At 40.5% G+C, this 21,575-nt stretch overlaps 1 protein-coding gene across 3 annotated transcripts; it reads right to left on the reverse strand.

Annotated features, from left to right (window-relative positions):
- Positions 1 to 2,574: 2,574 nt before the first annotated feature.
- On the reverse strand, positions 2,575 to 18,232 carry zdhhc3a (zDHHC palmitoyltransferase 3a). 3 transcript variants are annotated; one of them, XM_079343095.1, is made up of 7 exons: positions 18,116 to 18,232; positions 15,932 to 16,352; positions 15,638 to 15,762; positions 14,763 to 14,859; positions 14,337 to 14,418; positions 12,903 to 13,033; positions 2,575 to 4,551 (listed from the first exon to the last, which is right to left on the reverse strand). In XM_079343095.1, exons 2-7 carry the CDS (start codon positions 16,271 to 16,273, stop codon positions 4,345 to 4,347), a joined length of 984 nt encoding a protein of 327 aa, XP_079199221.1. In that variant the 5' UTR covers positions 16,274 to 16,352; positions 18,116 to 18,232; the 3' UTR covers positions 2,575 to 4,344. The 3 variants fall into 3 exon arrangements, with proteins under 3 accessions (XP_079199221.1, XP_079199222.1, XP_079199223.1); XM_079343096.1 differs by lacking the exon at positions 18,116 to 18,232 and adding an exon at positions 18,017 to 18,109; XM_079343097.1 differs by lacking the exon at positions 2,575 to 4,551 and adding an exon at positions 10,267 to 11,205.
- Between the last annotated feature and the right edge of the window lie 3,343 nt (positions 18,233 to 21,575).

Here is a 21,575-nt window from a genome sequence, read left to right on the forward strand (position 1 = left end):
TGACTTGGACTGTTGACAGTGCAATATTTGACTTGATATAAGTCTTTCCAGATAGAAATGTCAGTTTTAATCTCTCTAAAATAGGTAATAAAAATTTGAAACTTTGTAAATAACCTTTGTGTGTAATGTGAAACTACAGATTTGTAGAAAAAAACAAAAACATTAAAGATGCTTTTATTAGACTTAGACTTAGACTGAACTTTATTGATCCTTTGGGATGACTCCCTCAGGAAATTTAGGTTCCAGCAGCATATACAATAAAAGTAAAAAATAAAGATAAAAATGTAACACAAAATACAAAAATGTATTGTAAGTAACAATATAAAGAATAATATAGCATAAATAATAGAACACTCTCCCGTTGGAAGGAATATACCAAAGATATGCATGGAAGAAGCAAAATATACAAAAAAGGCAATGATTATTGTTGCGATTATTGCACTTGGTTGAGATTATTATTGCACTTACAAGTGAAAGTGTCCATGTGTTATTGCACAGTGAGGGTAGAAGGAAAGAAAGAAAGAAAGACGCTCCAACTCCTACCCCTCTGTCCCGTGTGCTCTAGTCCTCCTCCCCCCAAGTGAGGAGTTGTAGAGCGTGATGGCATGATGGACAAAGGAGTTTTTGAGTCTGTTGGTTCTGCACTTGGGAAGGAGCAGTCTCTCACTGAAACGGCTCCTCTGGTTACTGATGACGGTGTGCAGAGGGTGGCTGGCATTGTCCATAATATCCAGCAGTTTGTTCAGTGTCCTCTTCTCTGCCACCGTCACCAGAGTCCAGCTTCATGCCGACCACAGAGCCGGCCCGCCTGATCAATTTGTCCAGTCTGGATGTGTGCTGTTTGGATATGCTGCCCCCCCAGCATATCACGGTGTAAAAAAGCACGCTGGAAACCACGGACTGGTAAAACATCCCCAGCAACTTGCTGCAGATGTTAAAGGACCGCAGTCTCCTTAGGAAGTTCATCCTGCTTTGTGTCTTCCCGTACAGGTGGTTGGTGTGTGTTGTCCAGTCCAGTTTATTGTCTAGACACAGCCCGAGGTATTTGTAGGAGTCCACAGCCTCCACTTCAGCTCCCTCTAACAGAAGAGGTTGCATCCTCTGTCTGGACCTCCCAAAGTCAATGACCAGCTCCTTGGTCTTAGAGGTGTTGAGCTGTAGCTGGTTCGTGTGGCACCATGCAGCAAAGTCCCCCACCAGTGTCCGGTACTCCTCCTCCCTGCCATCCCTGATACACCCGACAATGGCTGTGTCGTCAGCGTACTTCTGTATGTGACACAGCTCAGAGTTGTAGCAGAAGTCCGAGGTGTACAGGGTGAAGAGAACAGGGGCCAGCACTGTGCCCTGGGGGGCTCCAGTGCTGCTGACCACAGTGTCTGACATGATGTCCATCAGCCTGACGTACTGAGGCCTGCCCGTGAGGTAGTCAGAGAGTAAGTGCCACTGGTCGGAAGTCATTCAGCTCGCTGGGCCGGTTCTTCTTTGGAACCGGAACGATGCATGATGTCTTCCATAGGGTGGGCACTCTCCCTAGCTGCAGGCTAAGGTTGAAGAGCCGTTGTAGTGGTTCCCCCAGTTCATCAGCGCAGGTCTTCAATAGCCTTGGACACACTTTGTCCGGACCTGCTGCTTTCCTGGGTTGGAGCTTCCTCAGCTGTCCTTTGACCTGGTCTGTGGTAAGATGGGGCGGAGATTGTGTTGAGGAGGGGGGTGTTGTGGTTTCCGGGGGGAGGTGTGCAGAGGGAAGGAGGAGAGATGGCTGCGGTGAGGGTGGGAGAGGGGGGGGGACAGGGACTGGTCGAACCGGTTGAAGAAGTCGTTCAGTTCGTTTGCCCTCTCCATTGTTCCCCCTGCGGCCCTGGTCTTTGTGTTGTGACCTGTAATGGTCCTCACACCTTCCCAGACCTCTCTCATGTTGTTTTCCCTCAGCTTTTGTTCCACCTTTCTCCTGTAGGTGTCCTTTGCTTCCCTCACACAGCACTTGACCTCCTGCTGTGCTGCCTTCATGGCCTCCCTGTCTCTGCTCCTGAAGGCAGCCTTCTTTTTATTAAGGACAGCCTTAACTTCCCGCGTTACCCATGGCTTGTTATTAGGGAAACAGCGTACAGTCTTAACAGGGGCGACCACGTCGACGCAGAAGTTCAAGTAATCCATCACACAGTGTGTCATCCCCTCTATATCCTCACCATGCGGATCCATCAGCACCTCCCAGGCTGTGGTGTTATAACAGTCTCTGAGGGCACTTTCCATCTCTGGGGACCACCTCCTGATGGATCGAGTTTTAACCGGCAGCTTTTGGACCAGGGGGGTGTAAGATGGCTGTAGGTGAACCAAGTTGTGATCAGACTTCCCTAATGGGGGGAGGGGAGTCGCTCTGTATGCATCCTTCACATTAACATACATGAGATCTATTGTCCTGTGGCGAGTCTGAAAATGTACAGCAAAGCAGGTGACATAGTGCAAAATACACTGAACTATGTTTTTCAAACACTTACTTACACATACGTGTCTCTAGCCTGTCTATAAACGTGTTGAAAACGAGGATAATGTTATAAAGAAAAACAATCGAAAGAGTGCAGTTATGAAAAATGCTTTTAATGAAATAAAAAAAAATAACCCAAACAATGAGAAACCAGTTTTGTTAAAATAATGTAAACAAAAAACATGAGTGGTCCCATTACAACCAGCACCTATTGGACAGATCAAAGCCCTTATCCAGCACCTTACTTGATAACCTTATCTCTTCCATATAAAGTCAGTTACTGTCTAGTTCCCATTTTTACCAGGCAGATAAAGATGAATATGGCGAAGACAGACACAGAGGCCTGAATAGGATGTACGAGTGGTTAATTGTATCTAGTATCACCATTTTTTTTCTCCACACATTTAAACGTTTGCTTGTCAAGACAGATAAGGCACAATGTGAATTCACAAACTCAAACAAAAGGCATCAGAGACAGCAAAGTGGTTAAAAGAAAACATTTCTTCCATATGTCACACAAGTGCTACTGTTAGTGTTCACCTGAGACGGCTCAATGACACGCTGTAACATCCATCATCTTCCCAAGTTAAAGTCAGAGTCACTTTGGTTGTGCTTTGGAGTCCTTCTGGCTCCTTCACTTAGTTAGTTTTGAATCTATTATCATAAATACTGCAGGTTTGGCAGCACAAGGTGAGTAGAAAAGGATCATTTACATATCATTAAAGATTTCCATTTGTGCAACAGCGGAACATTTATAAAGGGCAAAGATACAGTTTGGTTAAAGTATTCACAAAATCTTAAGCTAACTCCTGCACATTAGATGCTATCCTACAGTTTGTAGACATGGGCCTTTTACACATATATTGGTTATTATGTATGTTTACTTATGTGAGCCAATATGACAGATGTTTATATAATATTTGTAGAGAACATTGCTCAGGCGGTTCATGTTGTTCTCATCAGAAAAACCTGCTCTTACTCTTATTTACAAACAGACTTATCAATAAAGTTACTTGTAATGGTTTGATAAAAACAGCTGGATAGGATAGGCCAATCCTGTGCTGTTATTGGTACTATTCAATTCCTTGTTTAAATATACTGTATGTGTACTTCGTCATGGTTGCCCAACGTTAGGAGCCAATTGTTCGCCACATGGAGATGGCATGTCAGCTGTTAGGACTTTTTTTTTAAATTTTTTTCTTTTTTTTACTACTGCTACATCAAAGTCATTGCTCCTTTCATTATCTGCAAAGTTGTGATATTTCACCTACAGAAAACAATGTGCATCGTTTACTTTCAAACACTGAGGGCATACAGTTTAGTTACTGAACACTGGTACTTGGTATCGGTCGATACCAAGAGCAGAGGTATTTGAACATAGACTGAGAAGTCACATCTGTTAATAATGACTGTTCAGAATACTCTGAGTAGTGTTTGCGCATTTTGGAGTCTTGGTCCTCTCTAAAAGTGATAGACGACGTATAATTACGTACTTTTTCTTTAATAATGTTTATAATATAAGGAGGACACCTGAGTGACTTTGCATAGTCAAATTGGCTTACTATCCAAATGGAAAAGTTCAACTTTTGTGACTAAGGAAAAAAATTCAATATATCAGCTGCCATATTCACATTCTGCTATTTTTTCATTCTGAAGTCACTATTGGGTTAAAAAATCTCATAACTGACCAGCTGTACCCCTAACTCTGCTTGCTGGCTGCACTGAGAATAAGAGGCCATACTTACACATAGAAAAGTCTTTGAGATAAAAAATAAATAAATGAATTGCACAAGGTTTGTCACTAGTTGGAAAGCCCAAAAAGATCCAAAGAGTTCATTTGTGTTTTGTTAAGACAGACAAGGCTATTCTAGTGGTATCTCTATGATGTCCTCCTCGATGATGTCCCCCTGTGGGACAGTGACGTGTTCTGCGGGGGTTGTCTTGCAGCTCAGCCCTGCGAAGGGGCTGCACCAGGACAGAGAGAAGGGGCCACCAAACGCTATTTTCATGGCCTCCCAACATGGCACCTTCCCCCACTTCCCCGTTTCTCCCTTCAAACGCTCGATTCCCTGAGGAAGACAATAAAAAACAGTCTGAAGTGAAAGAGGCTTATCAAACAGGACTGGACGTCTGCCATTTTCTTCATGCACTTTCCATCACAACAATGACAACGATGATTTCTCAAACTGCAACAACACAGTATGATTTAATTCTTTGGGCTTGTTTCTCAAAACAAACTGGGCTTAAGATGTGCAGACTCATTTATTAGGGCTCAAAGTGATATGTCTACTTTGACTGACAGGTGGATGCTGCAAGCCGTCTTTTTAATGTCCAGCTGCTGGATTGTGTTGGTGCTTAAATTCTTTTTTTCTGGGATTCAATGTACTCACTGGCCACGTAAGAAGTCTGTGCTCCAGTATTTATTTTTTGAAAATCTAATTTATATTTACATTTCCCACATCACAGCAGCTATAAGAGCCTGAACCCACCTGACATGTTTGTTAGCTCTTTGAGTGTTTCTCATGCACTGATTTTAATTTCCCTCAGAATCAATAAAGTATCTATCTATCTATCTATCTATCTATCTATCTATCTATCTATACATACAGCAGACAGGATTGATGTTTGCTGTCTTTGCATCTCATGAGAGAATCTCATTCTGTCAACAAACCAACAGGTGCATGATGGGTACATCCATGAACCAAAAAACATGATTTGCAGTAATTTAACTGAAAGAAAAAGTATTCTGTATTATTCTTTAATTATTGCTTGTTCTTAAATTTGTTTCTGATGCAGCGTCAGCACTGCAGTGCTACAAGAATTGTCCAGTGGAGTTGGAAAAAAAAAAAAAAAAAAGTCTGAAATGATGCCTCGCTGACCCTGTTCTGACCATAAGAGTGAAACATTTTGACCTATTCTGAACATATCTGAATAATATACACTGATCTGGATGCTTCTCCTGATTCACATTGTCTCTGCACCTCAGAAATAGACTTTTCTGAGGTGCAGTGTTGCTAATATTGCCATTATCTCCTGTTAAGCTTCAGCAGAGTGAAATAAAGCAAGTGAGGACTGTTGACCTGATCACTATGAGCAAGTATGCTGTCACCGCTCCTCAAGGTGCTTTTCTTTCTCTGTGTGTTTGAGAGACAAACGTCTCTGGCTGCTATATGCTCAGGTTAAGAACATTTGAGTTTATGTTCCAGGAACCAATTCCTCTTCAAGTACAATAAGCCACTAAAAGGCCAGGTTGGTAATTTATGAAAACTAGCATGATTCTGAAAGTAGCATTCCCTCTGTGCTCCTTCAAAAGCTACGCCCCTCGCACTTTGAGTGTGGGCACGCAAGGGGTAGAGAACGAGCAGGGACGAATGATTGGTTTATTAAATTGGCGCCTCATAACAGCCACTGGTTGAAGTTTTTTTTGCATGTTTACTGCTACGGATGACAGGTTTTCTTTGTTCCTTTTTCAGAGCACATGAGATATTCAATTCATTTCTAGAGACAATTTCAACCAAAATCTTTCAAAGTATATCTGGAGAAAATGACCAACCTTGCCTTTAAGGGTTGTATTTAAATAGTTTAAGACTATCTTTGAATATTTACAGTTTGTACTGAGAAACCTGCCTAAAATGCAATAAAACACTGTATAAAATGACTCACATGCACTCTAAATAAAAACTGAAAAAGAAAAAAAAAAAGCCTGTGGAAGAAGCTAAGATGTCTTATGGTCACAGTGCATGCACCAGATCACACTCAATGCTTCATTATGTTTGGTTGAAAACAGAAAGAGCGAAAAAAAAGACATGTAGCACACTTTGGTCTTCAGGTTGAAATCTGCATGCTCGTGATGTATTAAACTTAGCTGGACATCATAGTGACCTTTGTTGCAGCTTACCTCTCCTTAAGTCTACAAAGAGTTGTCTGCTTCAGAAAGCGTTTGGCAGAGCGAGTTATCAACCAAAGCAAATGCATGAGTGTGGAGAGAACATTTGATGGGAAAGGGTAGATTACGGACAGTACAGTGGGAACAGAATGAAAGACAAGGACAGAGTGAAAGTTCAACAATGCAGGGTGTGAGAGGCCTGAATGCAGGAGAAGTGGAAACCTTTAGTTTAACAGTGTTTGATAAAACAGAGGCATAAACACATTCTTTGGATGTGAACTGCCCTCCTCACTTGAAGGACATAACATCAGAAAAGCAAGCAAACACACTTTTTGCATCGCAACTGAGAAATATTTATTCTCTGCGAATGTGCTGAAAGATCTTAAGAATATTTAGAAAGAATTAAAATTTCAGTAAAAAAACAAATCATCTCTCCATCACTGTCACCAGCACGGCCCGCATCATCATACCAGCAGTGATTCACATACAGTAATAAACCAGCCTTCACCTGAACAATGCATTCAGATACCAAAGATACATACAATATAATGTAAACAAAGAAAGGAAGAATAAAGAATAAAATGCAAACATTAGAACAGAGCAGAAGAATTCTTAATGATAAAAACAAAGTGCAAATGAACCTTTTAAGTACTCAGTCAATGAGGAATATTAAATGCTGTACTTTGACATAAATTGCAAAAGTCCAGAAATAGAGTCCGCTGTACAGGTTTACACTTCATATGGCGCTTCTCTGCTTGATGGTTAAAACCCATTTGGTTTTAACCAGCAAATACTATTTTAAAGCAAAGCCAGACTCCCTTTTTTTCTGAGGATTTTCATGTCAAAGCTTACCAAATTAGTCATGTAATTGTGGAGGTCATTAAATCCAAAATGCTAAATGTAAAAAAGGGGCATGTGTTTGAAGCACAGGGGCTGTTTTACTGTCTACTGATCATGTTTGTGATGGTTTCAGCAGCACAACCGTTCATCGAAAAAAGGGAGATTGAGCCTTTTAGAGTGCTGTGATTGACTGGTCTGGTAACCACAGCATTTAAAAAAAACATATTTTACTGCTGACAGACAAGCTGTGACTGACAGACTGGCCATAGCCATGGTCATTTAGCCCTGAAAATAAACGTTCCTTCAAACTTTCCAAGAGGTCAAAAAACCTCCAGCAACACTTGAAGTAAGAAGATCCGCTTTATTGGTCTAATACAGTTGCTCGTCATACTCCAAGTGTTGCTGGAGCTTTTCGGCCTCTTCGAGCCTTTCACTCTCCATGCATCTTGGTAGTTGGTGAAGTTGTACTAGAAAACAAACTTTCCTAGGCCATGGCAAGGTTGAATTTTGATTCTGGATTCTGTTGGATAGAACAAACAAAAACACATGCTGCCTTGCTTTGATTTAAAAAAAAGGGGACATTGCTACTCCTCAACAAAAGCTTTGTTTGTGTCCAGCATGTATCAGAGAAATCAGGGAGGACACTCACCACTGTGCAGACTGTACCGAAGCTATTAAAGTCAATTAAAACACTTAAACTCCCTTTTTAAACCTCGTTTACCCCAGAAAAACACTTCAGGTGTGGAGCTGAAATTCAACACCCTGTTAAAAGGACCCCTTTGAATTCCCTATTAGAACTAGTGATACTTTGTAAAAGGATCCCTATGAGTTTCATGTGGTGTGATGTACAGATTCTTAATGATGAATAAAAAAAAGAGCAATTGTAAAACATTGGGAAGTAGCTATCACATTTGTATCAGAAGACATTATTTTGATTAGTAAATGGTGAAGCAGTTGGCCTAACAAGGCTTCATCAAATTATTTATCCAAATATCCACAACTATGCTGGAAAACTGCTCCTTTATTAACTCTATTCTGTATAATTTAAAATTGGTTAGCCTTAGAAAGGACCCGTTTGCAGAGTTCTCCAACAATGGACTTTAGAAGACGTTAACTCCGAAAGTACCCTAAAATTGATCACCAATCATTAATCAAATCAAATCCATTTTAGGGGAACATGATTAGACCTTTTGCTGCTAAATTCCATCAGACATGAATTGACAGCAGCAGAGGTGACTTGACTTCAATGTGTGTGCTTCCACTGGCCTTGGTTTTAGCTCTGGTAGTCCCTTTGTCACTTGTCACTTTGCAGCAGATATGTAAGGCTTGTATGTTTTCCTGGATACTGGAGCATGGCACATCAATTTACCATGGAGCAGGACAGGAAGTCAGACACCAGACTCTGTATGTGATCCTCTTGTTTTTTGGAACCAGTGTTAACCAAATATACAGTTTCATTATTTTCAGACTTCTGAACAATTGGTGTTATTTCAGTACTCAGTGGATTGCCCACTACTGGCCATTAGAAAGAATGCAGGTTTAAGGCCATTCTGCATTGCTTTGTAAGCTTCATATTTAGCATCCATTTGTGTGAAAATAATGAAGTTGAAAGGGTTAATTCATCTAAGTGACCCAGAAACCCACTTTTCCACTTACATCTTGATGCCATGTAGCCATGCTGATGGATTTGTTTACAGTAACTACTGGATACAAATGGGGTCTTGGACGACTTTCATGTTTTAAACACTGACATCTATGTACATGTTTGTACCTGATGTCACCTTGATTTTATGATGAAAATTCAAACTGTCAACAATTTGCTTAGATGTCATTATTTGTGGATCACAAATGACATCCGTAATGATTAGCTGATTTAGCGAAATGTTAACTAGAATAAAGTTCATTAGAAATTATTCTCATGGTTGGTTTGTCACTTCTGTGACAGCTGAATAAACATTTTGGGGTTTGGACTGTTGTGTATATAAAAGTGTCATGTTAAACATAATTCAAGAGCTCACAGTTCTTCAGACCAATGAACCGCACGAATGGAAGGAAATGGTCCAGAGGCAACCCCCTGAAATGTAGGTTTAAAATATTCCCTTTGGGCTAACCTCATAGCAATGACTCAGGCTCCGACTGGACCAGCCCCAAGCAATGCTGCCGTTGACCTAAGCCCCGTTTCCACCAAGCGGTCTGGTATGGATCGGTATGTACGGTTTGTTTTGGTTCAGTAATGCCTGATCCTGTTTGTGTTTCCACAGCAAACCATGCCCTATTTGATAGGCAGCGTGTAAGCCAGATGCCGATAGCCGCGCGTCAGCTACTCTACATCTACTCTGTCACTGGCATGTGGCTCTCAGTTACAAAACGCAATCAAGCTTTGTGTATTTAAAACACGGTGGTGTTGTGTTTGTCCTTTAATGCTGCTGTCGCATGGGAAGTGACACATCTTTCGACCAATCAACAGACAGCAGTGTTTAGCTCCACCTTTTACTTGGCACCGGTCCCAAAAGTTAGGATGCTACGGTGAAATCGGTGACTTGGGGCGCTTTCCTGGCTTTAGTCTCTGTACAGCACGCATTTTGTGTCGTGCCGTACAGAGACTGAACCGCCTGGTGGCTACAAGGCTTTAGAGTGCCAAGGGGCCTGACACAGCGAGCTCCTGTCCCTGCTTCTTTCTCTCTGTTATGTTACCAACTTGTGCTCCCTTGTCTCTGTGGTTGCCATAGGGATCAGAGTGGATCTACTTGATTCCAATTGCTTCAATTAATATTATCTGTCCTTCTTATATCTTGTTTTTTTTTAAGGCGTAAACGGTCAGACCCTAACTGCTAATCCTTAAAGTACTTCATTTTAATGCATCATTATGTTTACCATTATTATTTGCATGTTGACATAAATCTGTATTAGCGGTGGTCTAGATGACCTTTTACCATGATTTTGCCCAAACAAATAACTGTTTGATTACTCAGGCTCTTTAAACATGATGGCACTTTTTTTAAAGGATGAGATTTTATAGATAAATAGACTAAAGGCAGGGTAGGTAATTTTCTAACTTTTGTGCTCTGAAAGAGAAACAAAAAAAAATTATCTGTAGCAGTTGTAAACAACTAAATGCCAATGTCCGTACACGTTTAATTAAACCAATCAAGCCTCTCTACCCCACGCATGGATGAGTCCACAAACATGAGCTGAAATCAGCTTCTGGAACAATGGTGCTCGTGCGTGTAAGTGAGGGGGCGTGGATTTTAATGGAGCACAGAGGGGAGGGGGTGAGTGAATACAGAGAACGAGAGGATGCTACTTTCAAAATCATGCTAGTTTTCAAAAACTACCTACCCTGCCTTTAGTCAAGAAACAAAAATGCAAGTGGATACAAAGCCTTGACCCCAAACTAAAACCATCATCATGGCCAGACACGGCAGGATATAAGTGAGAAATTGGCTTTTGGTGGAATTCAGCTGAACTTAAAACTTCATCACAGAAAAGAGAAAAGCAAGCAGGAAGAGAGAAGGCTTCGGATACAACAACAGAAATAGAAACAGCTCAGAAAAAAAAAACAGATTAATCACAGTGTCGTCAAAAACAGGATTCACAAACTAAAAAGTGTTTTCTTTTTCTCTGCAACTCGACTCACCCAAGGCAACACAAGAATAAACGTATAGCGCACTTAGTTGGCAACACAAAAAGCAGATGGAAAGCGGTTCACAGCGAGCGTGGGAGATAAATCATGTTCAGCATTTGGAGCATCAGAGCACCATAGCTCGGCTCTGTGGGGCTGAGTGGGGCTTCCCACTCTGGTTGTGATACAGCCGCCTCGTCTCCCTGCGCTGAGCTCTCACACCACATACTGATAGGTCTCAGCCTTCCCGTGGTCAGGGGTGGAGAAGGGACTAAACCACAAAAAGGAGAAAGGGTGTCCAAATACCGCCCTCATGTTCATCCACTTAGTTTTTTTAGCCCATCTTCTCTCTTCCTTTTTCAACTGCTCTATGCCCTGAAAACGAGAGACAACCACACTTCAGTTGGTTGGCGTTTGTGAATCAGTCAGTCAGTGATCACAATCCTTGAAAAATGAAAAATCCTATTTTTGAAAAAATGATTTGGTTCATAGACTCAGTGTGAAAAAGGGGATTTCTCAACAGGCATTGTGTAGCTTTGTCTGCTCTATTCAGAGGTCTTCACAGGTCAAATGACGGACCTGAACCCTGATAAGTCTCTCTCACAGCCTGATAAGCAAGCCCCCCCCCCAAAAAAAAGTTAGAACCTGGGAATGGGAAGAGAAAGCGTTCAGATTTTCTATCCCTATCCTTTTAAACAATGTTTTAACATTGTTGGCCACGCTTGCTGTGTGTAAACGTTTCACGTGATAATTTGAAGCTTTATATAACCAACTAAATTGTTTGGCTGGTTTATTGTCGACGCATTGGTCTTGAACTTTGAAATGTGTTCTGTACACTTTCATACCACACCTATCTTTCTAGTTATTATGGACTCCATCCAGAGTATTTCTGGAAGAAGCACGACAGAGTTCTGGTATCTCTTTTGTAAGCCTTGCCTGAAACACAAACTGGGGCCTAAAACTGGCGTATGCCACTCCTACTCAAAGTAAATGGTAATGTGCTGAGCAGTAAGCTAACTCTGACCCATGTATTATAACTCCATCATCAGGGATGAAGAAGTCAAACTACTTCAGAAAAAAACAAAACAGTTTAAAAGTAACTGTAATAAAAGCTGACAGGATCCCGTGGGGAAAAACAATCATTTTCCCCAGTCATCAATAATGCAAACATTCCATTTTACACTCTGATGCCAGTGTGTACAAGCTGTCATAACCCATACTGATTCAATACCGTCAACGGGCAAAGACAGATATATTAATAAACTGAACAGAAGAGGATGAAATTGTTGTCTGATACACGTTTCTCTTATGATCTCCACAGATCCACTTGCATGTAATGATTATTTTGGAACAGAAATGGTATCTGCTGTCAAAGAGTAAACACCTGAGTCAGACCACATTGTAAAATATTTGACATTGTGCATGGACTCCTGTGAGGGTGTCAGGCTCATCGGTGGGGGGTGACCTGTGAAGACCTCTAGTCCTGTTGCCTTTCCCTCTGTGTGCTGTACAGTCTCTGTCTGAGTTGCAGACAAAAAGAAGTTGGGTTTGGTGAGCTCCGATACACTGGCACCCAACAGGCTGAGTGATTTAAGGATGACACCAAACTACAAAGGGGGGAGGACACTGATTCCTTCACCCACTGATACATGGACAAATTGATCACTTGATGAAAACTAATTTGCAGCTAATATGTCACTTTGCAAACTATATCTTCTACCTCTTTGGCTGCAGCATTTCATGACTCATAGAGGTTTGGTGTCTGGCCTGTAGTACCGACTTTTATCACAAACAAGAACCCAATAGAGAACTTTTTTTTTTTTGCAGTGACTCATTTTTAACCACAACCTGGAACTTGTTGCATGTTATTCGACATCAGTCAGCAACAGGAGAGACATCCCTTCGCTGTTAACAGCTTGAACTAGAAGGAAAGGTTCAAGTTTGCTCATGGAAATAAAATTAAAAAAAAGGCTGGCTGGCAGCAGCAGGGAGAAGAGCAGGAGGAAGAAATGAAATAGGAAATAAGAGGTCAGGAAGAGAGAGGACTGTTGGTTACTACATGGGTCACTTACGGTCTCGTCGGTACAGATGGAGTGGACTTGGGTGCCGAACATCACAGAGGTGAAGATGAGAAAGAGGAGACCTTCAAAGCACAGGAGTATGAGGAGGATGACTGTAGCTGGAGGAGAGAAGGTACTGCACTCTGGGGGATGGAGGGAAATGGAGGAAGATAAATGAAGGGGCATATGAGGAAATGCTAGAAACTAAGATCAAATAAACTAGCACAATCCCACTGGGAACACTACACTACAGTGAGGATGTAAACCTTTAATGCAGGGCTAAGCCCACTCAATACCTAGTGAGGGTGCTTTAGTAACAGGGGGAGAGAAGGGGGTGATCAAGAGCAAGATGGTAAGGTTGCAATGTTGTTTTTAAGCTTTGCCTGTGCACAAAGTTGGACTGATTGAATAAAAATGACGCTGATTTATTGACAGAAACTCCAACACGTGTTTTCAGATGCTGAGAGAGGGGGGGGGGGGGGGGGGGGGGGGGTTGTTGAAAGGCTGTACGCTACCTTCCCAAGAAGGTAGCGTACAGCGTACCTTTGGTTCGATTAATCAAATGGAGCTGAAGCTAACTGCAGTTTGTTTTTTTAAACAGTTCAACATTAGCTTCAATATCAGCCTGTATCAGTCCCATTGTTCTCCTTCACGACAACGTTTTCTGTCAGCCAGACAATAAAACATTCAATGCCATTTTCAAACGAACATAATTCTTCCAAGATATTTCACTGTAGTCCTTAATTAGAGGAGAGTTCATTGTGATGTCTGAAACATGTCAGAAACAAGATGAAGTACATTTCAGCACTATCCTCAGAACGGAAGAGCTCTTGAGAGACACTGATTTTTAACTCGATATTTATTTATCTTTTTTTTTTTACTGACTTTAATGGCTTGGTCTTTTTTTTTTATCATGGAGAGGATTAAACTTCTGTAAATGATGTGGCTGACAGAAAAATAAAAAGAACATTGTGAACAAGGTCAGGGAAGGAGATGCTTTCATAAAAGCAGACAGCCTCCTCTACTTTGTAAAAACCCTGTAGAGGAGACTTGCCTGTAGTTGAAGATGTGTCTCTAAGAAGAGCCTTTTTTTCAGCCTTTCATCAGTTTGATTCAGAGAGGAGCAGCACTCGGTGAGTAAATGAGCTTTTGCTAACACTGTTGTGAACAATGAATAGCGCGGGATCACTTCCAGACGTTCTTTCTCTCTAAAGCCTCACATGCTGTTTCTCCAACACTGAACTGTGTACACTGGATGACAAAGTTAAAACACATCGACCTGACTGACCTGGCTTTGGGTCCTCCTGACTTAAGATTTAAAATGTTTGCTTTTACATTTATGTAAAAAAGGATTTTAGACAGCTGATAAAAAAAGAACACCCCAGTTGAAGAGACTTCACAGGAGGATGCTTCCAACTAGCAGTCATTTTTAAAGGAAACACTCACTTGTCCAATCGTCTTCAAAGCAGTTGAGGAAATGGAAGACCACCATGACCAGAGAATGGAGAGAGACGAGTGCAATATACATCTAATAAAAAAGGGACAAAAACAGGAAGAGCCACTGAATAAACATCCACCACATTCTAGTAACTGTAAACAAATCTGCATACATCCTGCACCACAGCAATGGTTTTGCACTTCACACCAGCTTCAGGTTTGTTCTTCTCGTCAGGTTTGTAACCTTGAGTGTAATACTGAACTGAGTTTCCATACATACTTTAGCCTGAAATTAATTAATTATATATATATATATATATATATATATATATAATTTTTTTTTTTTTAAAAGCTTCTCCAATCTGATGACACATTAGCCTCTGAAAACATCTGATCGACAACATTATAAAAGACGCACTCTGAAAGGGAACTTACTGTGAAAAGCACAAAATACTTTTGGTTGTTCTCCCCGACACAGTTATTGACCCAGGGGCAGTGGTGGTCCATCTTCCTTATGCAACGTTTGCAAACACTGTGAGAGATCCAGCAAGTTAGGTTTCTAATAAACGAGGTTAAGATTTAAAAGATCAACAGCCTACTGCTACAAATTCAAAACAATGTTTTCAAAAGGCAATATTAAAAGTTAAAGGGATACTTCACCCATTTACATGAAGCTGTGTTGCAATATGACGCTTTTTGCATCACATGAAGAAAACTTTCAAGCAAAGAAATACAAATTTTTCTCGTCTCAGGGCAAAATGAGCGCTGGATTCACGACCATTCAACACTACTACCATGTTTCTAATGATACAAAGCTTCATGCAAATGGGTGAAGTATCCCTTTAATAAAAGGAACTTTCTTATTGACAAATAAACCATTGTACAATGTGTATTAAACCCTTGACGCCTGAATTTGTTTCCAAGTATTGAAACATTTTTTTTTATGTGTTTCTGCTTTCAAGAAGATGCTAAATTAATTAATTTGAAAATAGCACATAAATAGATATTACATAAAAATAGCACATACATAGCACATCAAACGGATGTCGTTCTGTCTCTGACTGGTCCTATGACAAACTAATGCTTGCAAAAGGTTCCTAGGCATGTATTGAAAGTGCATCAACCGGCAGTGGAGGAATACGGACACTATTTTTGTGGGGGAAGCGATGTGATGCAAATTCGCAACAACAGGCATCAAGGGGTTAAAACTGTATGACTTCTTTACTGCATCAAAACACAGCAGCTGTAGGTGTTGGATTAGGTGTGTGAGTGCCAGCGCAGCAGTTAGTTGCATGTCCTGTTTGTCCTACCTGCAGTGGTGAGCTCGGTCAGGCTTGATGCTGCAGCACTTGGGACATTTGTAGACCACCTGCCCTGGTTTCAGCTGAAGGCTCTCTATGTATTCCTTTGTAGCATTTCCTTTTGGCACAGCTCCCTAACAAGAAACAGGAGCATTCAGTCATAACTTCAGCATAATTTGAAGCTCATTAGTTAGCATTATTAAACAAATGGCAGTCATTTGTTCCCCTTATCAAGATTAGAAAGATAAACTAGTCAGGATGTTTATTAAAGTTATTGTATGTCTCAAGAGTTCTTTCACTTACAGGGTCAGTGCACATTGCTCTAAGGTGTGAAGCAAGGGCGAGGAAGGCCAAAATGTTGAAGAGGGTCCCGTTCACAATGCTGTATGTCAGATTCTTGGAGGGCAGCAACATCACAAAAAGTACCACAAACTCTGCATAAAACACCAGCATCCAGGTGATGACAGCACACACGATGCCGCAGGCATCCCTGATGAACCACATGGCAGAGGCAGAGGACGACGTGATGACGTCTTTGGAGATGGGAATGCGCTGCTCGGTCTGTATGCAGGTGGTCCCTGACCCGGCCCCTGCCAGCCCACGCCCATGCTCCACATCCCTGCATCTGTGCACCGGGCTCTTCATCCTTCATCTAAGCTGTTCCCCTGCCGTTGCTGCCAGCAGACCGAATGTACATTCAGGCTTTAGACTGGGTCACCGCATGCTGGAGGAGAGAAGAAGGAGAGTCCTCGTTAGGGGTGAGTCAACGTTCAGTTCTTTAGAGACGAGTTCAACCAACCAATGAGACCGAATATCAAAGGTGTCTGTGTTGTGTCAAAGAAGAGATTGGGCATCCCACCTAAAACTAAAGCCCTTTTCAGAGTGCTACTTCACAACAGCTGCTGTGACTGGCCAGTCTGAATAGGGTGAACAAAGACTTCCTCAGTTACAACTGTGTTGACAGCCTTCACTTTCAATGACTGTCCAGCTCACCCTCAAAGTTAGAACAACATGTTATTGATGGAGAAGTCATTTCCAAGATGTAAAATAAATATGCCACTAAGACCCTGTGTGGGGTGAAAAGAAGCCAGCATCCTTACGAACTGATATTAAATTCAGTGTTTCGACTTTTCTCCCTCTCATCATGTCTGTGTTCATCATTACGTTTCAACTAAGTGTGTGACAACAATCCCAAACTTAGTGCATTAATAACAGTAATAACATCTAATCTCATTTTGGTGGATTCACAAACCTTGTTCTTAAATTGCTTCCCCTTATTCAGAAAAGTATCTTCTGTAGTTGCAGTGAAATTCTATGGCCATTCTTTCTTTGATGAACAGACAGACGCAGACCCCCAGATACCCCCCACTTTCATCTAATGGGCATCATTAAAGCATCATTTTATCATGGTAGCATAAGCACTCATGTAAAGCCAATGTTTACTTCCAAAGCCCGTTTCCGCCAGTACCTTCGTAATGCATCCATATCTTTCAGACAATCATTGTTTTAATTAATTGCATCAAAACAATCAGGTGGTGCGCAACTTCCTTTTTGCACATTTCCAGGGGAAATCCTGAGTTTCCCAGTAACAGGAAATGCTGTTTGAAACTGAACTTTCCTGTTCTAAAATGAAGCATGTCAGCAGAAGTGGAAAAACAAGCCCCCCTCACACTGATTAAAAATACATAAAGACACCTGGTAACTCCTTAAAACTAATTTTTCCACACTTATCAACATCGTAGTAAAATGATCTTGTGCCAACATGACATCCTGTCTCACCTTTGTGAACTCATTCTGATATCGAATGACAAGAAGCAAAAGGGGAAAGCAAACGCAGCAGCACCAACGTGTCTGTGTCACAACCTGCAGCTGTCTGACAGCAGGTGGATCAATAAGGTGACAGAGAGAAGACAAATGTGGACTGTCGTCGTCGATGCTCAACATAACCTTCCGCATAGCAACAGCTTAACTAGTCCGTTTATAAATCCTTTAAAATACAAATCTCACAGGTACAACACAATGTTACATCAACAACTGTTATACGATTCTACAAGGTCATATCCCTGAGGGTAATAAAGTGATCGATTAATTGATGTTTGGTAAGGATTGACCTCTCTCGCAGATATGTGGGTCGTTTTTTTCCACATCTCTGTTCCAGCAGGTTTGCCTCCTTGCTAAGTAAACAAGCTAGCAGCATTCTCCTTAGCCAGGTAATACTTCTTTAAACGGCTTTGTTGTCAGGCTACGACAGTTTATCGGCCTGTATCGAGTCAAAACCTGACTGAAATCCACACAATCCGACACATGTTTTTAAGGTATGGTTAACGTCAGTTAACGTAAGCTAAGGCTAACAGCGTTGCTCCCGTTTCATATTTAGCAATTACTAACCTGTTCGTATATTCTCCTCAGCTATAGAAGTATGAGAAGGCCGGGACGTATTTCTGCCTTCTCTTTAGATTTACTTTTCTACATTTCACTTTATCTCACCTGAAACACGAGCATCCTTTGGACGCTTTTTTAGACGCTGTTGAGTACCCGGTTGGTGGCTCCGGGTAGCTCTCCGACGATGTGGTGCGCACGCACCTCCAACAACACCATGGCGTCATGACGCACGGAAATTTAGCCAATGATATTGTCAGAAAGGTTTTTAGCCTTTAACGTCAGAGAACATACCCAGACACACCCACTTCTTTCAGATCTCACCGTCCATCTCTTTCTACTATCCTTTTATTCTACAAAAAATAAAACAAAAGTATATTGTCATAAAAGATCGTACAATTACAAAAAACACGTAATAAAGCTGAACATTTCAATGAGATGGCATTTCCCATTTTAAGAACTCTAAAGAGGCCAAGGGCAAACTACTACTACATTATTCCTTAGCAATATTAGCAATATATAACAGTTAATAAATTTTTGACAGTAAGCCATTTGATTGGTTTTTAACTTAAAAAGGGAATGTTGAACGCTCAGACATAAACAAAGAATATAGTGCATCATTACTTTGAACCTTTCAAACTTTTCATCATTAGAGGGCAGTGCAGTACTCTTGTATACATATTGTTCAGTCATCATGGATGCTAATTTTGGTCTTTCAGATTGACAAGACATTCACTGATCAAAATCGCAAAGTGCAGTTTAGATGTGTCTTAGAGGCTGAGTCCTTTGCTGTGGCCCATGTCACCCCCACCATCTCTTACTTGTAATGCTTGTCTCTATGGTCAAACTAACCCCCCCCCCCCCCCCCCCAAAAAAAAAAAAAAAGTGTACCACATGAAGGTAAGAATAGTTTTTTTATTGATAATATTACTAATTTTATCAGCATCATTGATAGTACAAAACATTAAGCTGGAACTTTGATCAAATGTGGAGGCACAATTTTTTGAAATAAGTAGATCCATGCAAATTGTCATTTCTACATTTCTACAATTATTTTGCAGAAGGACAGACAATGTAGAGTTAAAAGAGTCTACTACATAGGAAAGTTATGAGGACTCTCTCTCATACTCACCAATAACTTCTTAAAGGCCACTTCATTAATTATAACTGAGCCTCCAAAGGCTCTTAAAAACCTAATGATTAATAACAGAAGAATGATTTTTAGACAAAACACCTCACTAAAGTTGATCAGAGTCAGTTTCAAAAGATTCATTCCATCCATAAACACAAAACAAGCCTGCCACAGGCTCTCTGCTTGTGGTTAAAGGATCAAACAAACCACATCGTTTCAAACTGATCCTGACTTACCATGTGTTTTTAAGGTTGATTGTTGCACAATCAACCTTAAAAATTCCTTGTTCCTTCAAACACATATCAATGTTTATTTCACTGGTGTGCCCTGATCTGCACAAACAAGCCCCCCACAGTTGCCTGTGAATACTTCTTCCCCATAAAACACTCCCAAAGAGCCACTCTCATCTACTATACCCCTTGGGACACCTTGACTGTGTAAACCCATAGAACTGCTACATGCTCTTGATTAAGCTCTCTGCAGTACTTTTAAGGCACTTCTCATGAGCTCATGAAGTATAACAGTATTACTTTAAAAACATCACATACACATAGAGAAACACAGGACTGTCAGCATTTATTTAAGGTCTGAAATGTATTTATTTATTTTTAGGTAGAAGAGATTGGGTGCTCCATGAATAAGCCTCCACAGTGTCTCCTTGTAGTCATAGTGATAGAATAAAACGACACTGCTACATCTCTGAATGTCTCATTTCGCTTTAAAAAAACAAACAAAAACAAAAAACAACTAAGAGACAGCTGAGTTGGCCAATCCAAATTCACATCCACCTTATAACAGAGTCAGCTTCCTTCAATTCAATTCAATTAAAAAAACTTTATTTGTCCAATGGGGGGGGGGGGGGGCATATGAGTCCATAAATAGACTGAGTGCATAAAGGAGTCCATGAGCATCTTCAGTGAGTTAAATCGTCTTGTTGTGAGACGAAACACTGTTTAAGTGTTTGCTCTCTTCCTTGTCGTTGTGTTGCGTTCTGGCTCAGCACAGAGACAGTCCCAGTTTTTACTTTTACTGGAGAAGCGCATGAGTTTTCAAGAGCGTTTCTGTCATTACCTCATCCTTCCAATAGGTGGCAGTTGTAATCAAGAATGGTTGATCTTGTATTTTTCTAAATGTTCCGTCACAGTTTTCATCTAAGAGATTGATGATACAGAAGGACCATGTTTGCATTCATTTTTTAAAAATCTTCTAATGTAACGTTATTTCAAATCATGTTTAAGGGAAACAGCAGGGCTAGTTAAATGTATTTATTTGTTTTAAGTAATCTAATCATTTGACTTAAGTCTATATTTAAGGCCTGTATTTACTGGAATACATTGATTGGAAGGCATTGAGTCTCTCAAATGTATCAATCTATAACATTTTAAAGATGTATTTATAGTCTTAACATAACCACACCTTTTCTTTGGAATGGAAAATGACCAGACCCAAAAGCTATCTCAGCAATGTATGCTGCATGCATTCACAAAGAAGATGCAGAATGACTATCAGCATATAGGCCTTTTTTTAACATTAAACATTTCTAAAATTTCTACAGCGTCTGGAGCATAGAATAAGTGTTTATCTCCAAGCACTTAATTGATGTCATTCAGGCTCACTAATGTGGACTGGATATGAAAATTAAAACATTAACAAATAAAACCTCAGATGATTTTAGTGTGCCTATTATTTGTGCCAAAGTATTCTGTTGTAACTTAGTCATTAAACCAACAGACATAATAAAATGTTTTACTTGATGCTTTAGCGACATTTCATAGTCTTTTTGTTCCTAATATTGTATTAATACTAGCAGTTATTAAAAGGTCATTGATATTATTATTATTATTATTATTGTTATTATTATTGAGATACATACATTATTGATATTATACCCTTTCTTTCTCTCCTCTGGTCTTGTTCTCTTTTTCCCTTTCAGTCCTGAAAACGTAATTGATCAATGCCCACCAGTAACATCTGTGCATGTCTGCCTTCAGCTCAATAAGCACTCATGGAGGAGGCAGAGCAGGTACACACATGCACAATGCAACCACATGGTCTACACTGCACAGCACATGCTCCTTTGGGAAAGAAAGAGTTGTTTGAGAAACACTGCTAGAGAAAAAGATGTTTAAAAAAATCAACTCTGGGATGTTTGTTTTTGTCTAAATACAGATGCACAGCTTCTGTTAAACTGTCATTACTCGACCCAAAGAAAAATGTCCTCGCTTGACAGATTGCATGACATACAATCTTGTCCAATGTTGGTAATTTCACACCTCACATGTCATTGGTTAACATTGTGAAGACAAATGGCAAGATGTGAGTCATTGGACAAAGAAACGTAAAACATCTATTGAATGGCAGCACAGATGATTTTCATGTTCAGTATTTCTCCAGATTGAAAGTTTACAAAAAAAATTTCTTTTGACCTGGTCCTGC

This window comes from Symphodus melops (genome assembly GCF_947650265.1).
Source record: "Symphodus melops genome assembly, chromosome: 5".
Classification (NCBI taxonomy): Eukaryota; Metazoa; Chordata; class Actinopteri; order Labriformes; family Labridae; genus Symphodus; species Symphodus melops.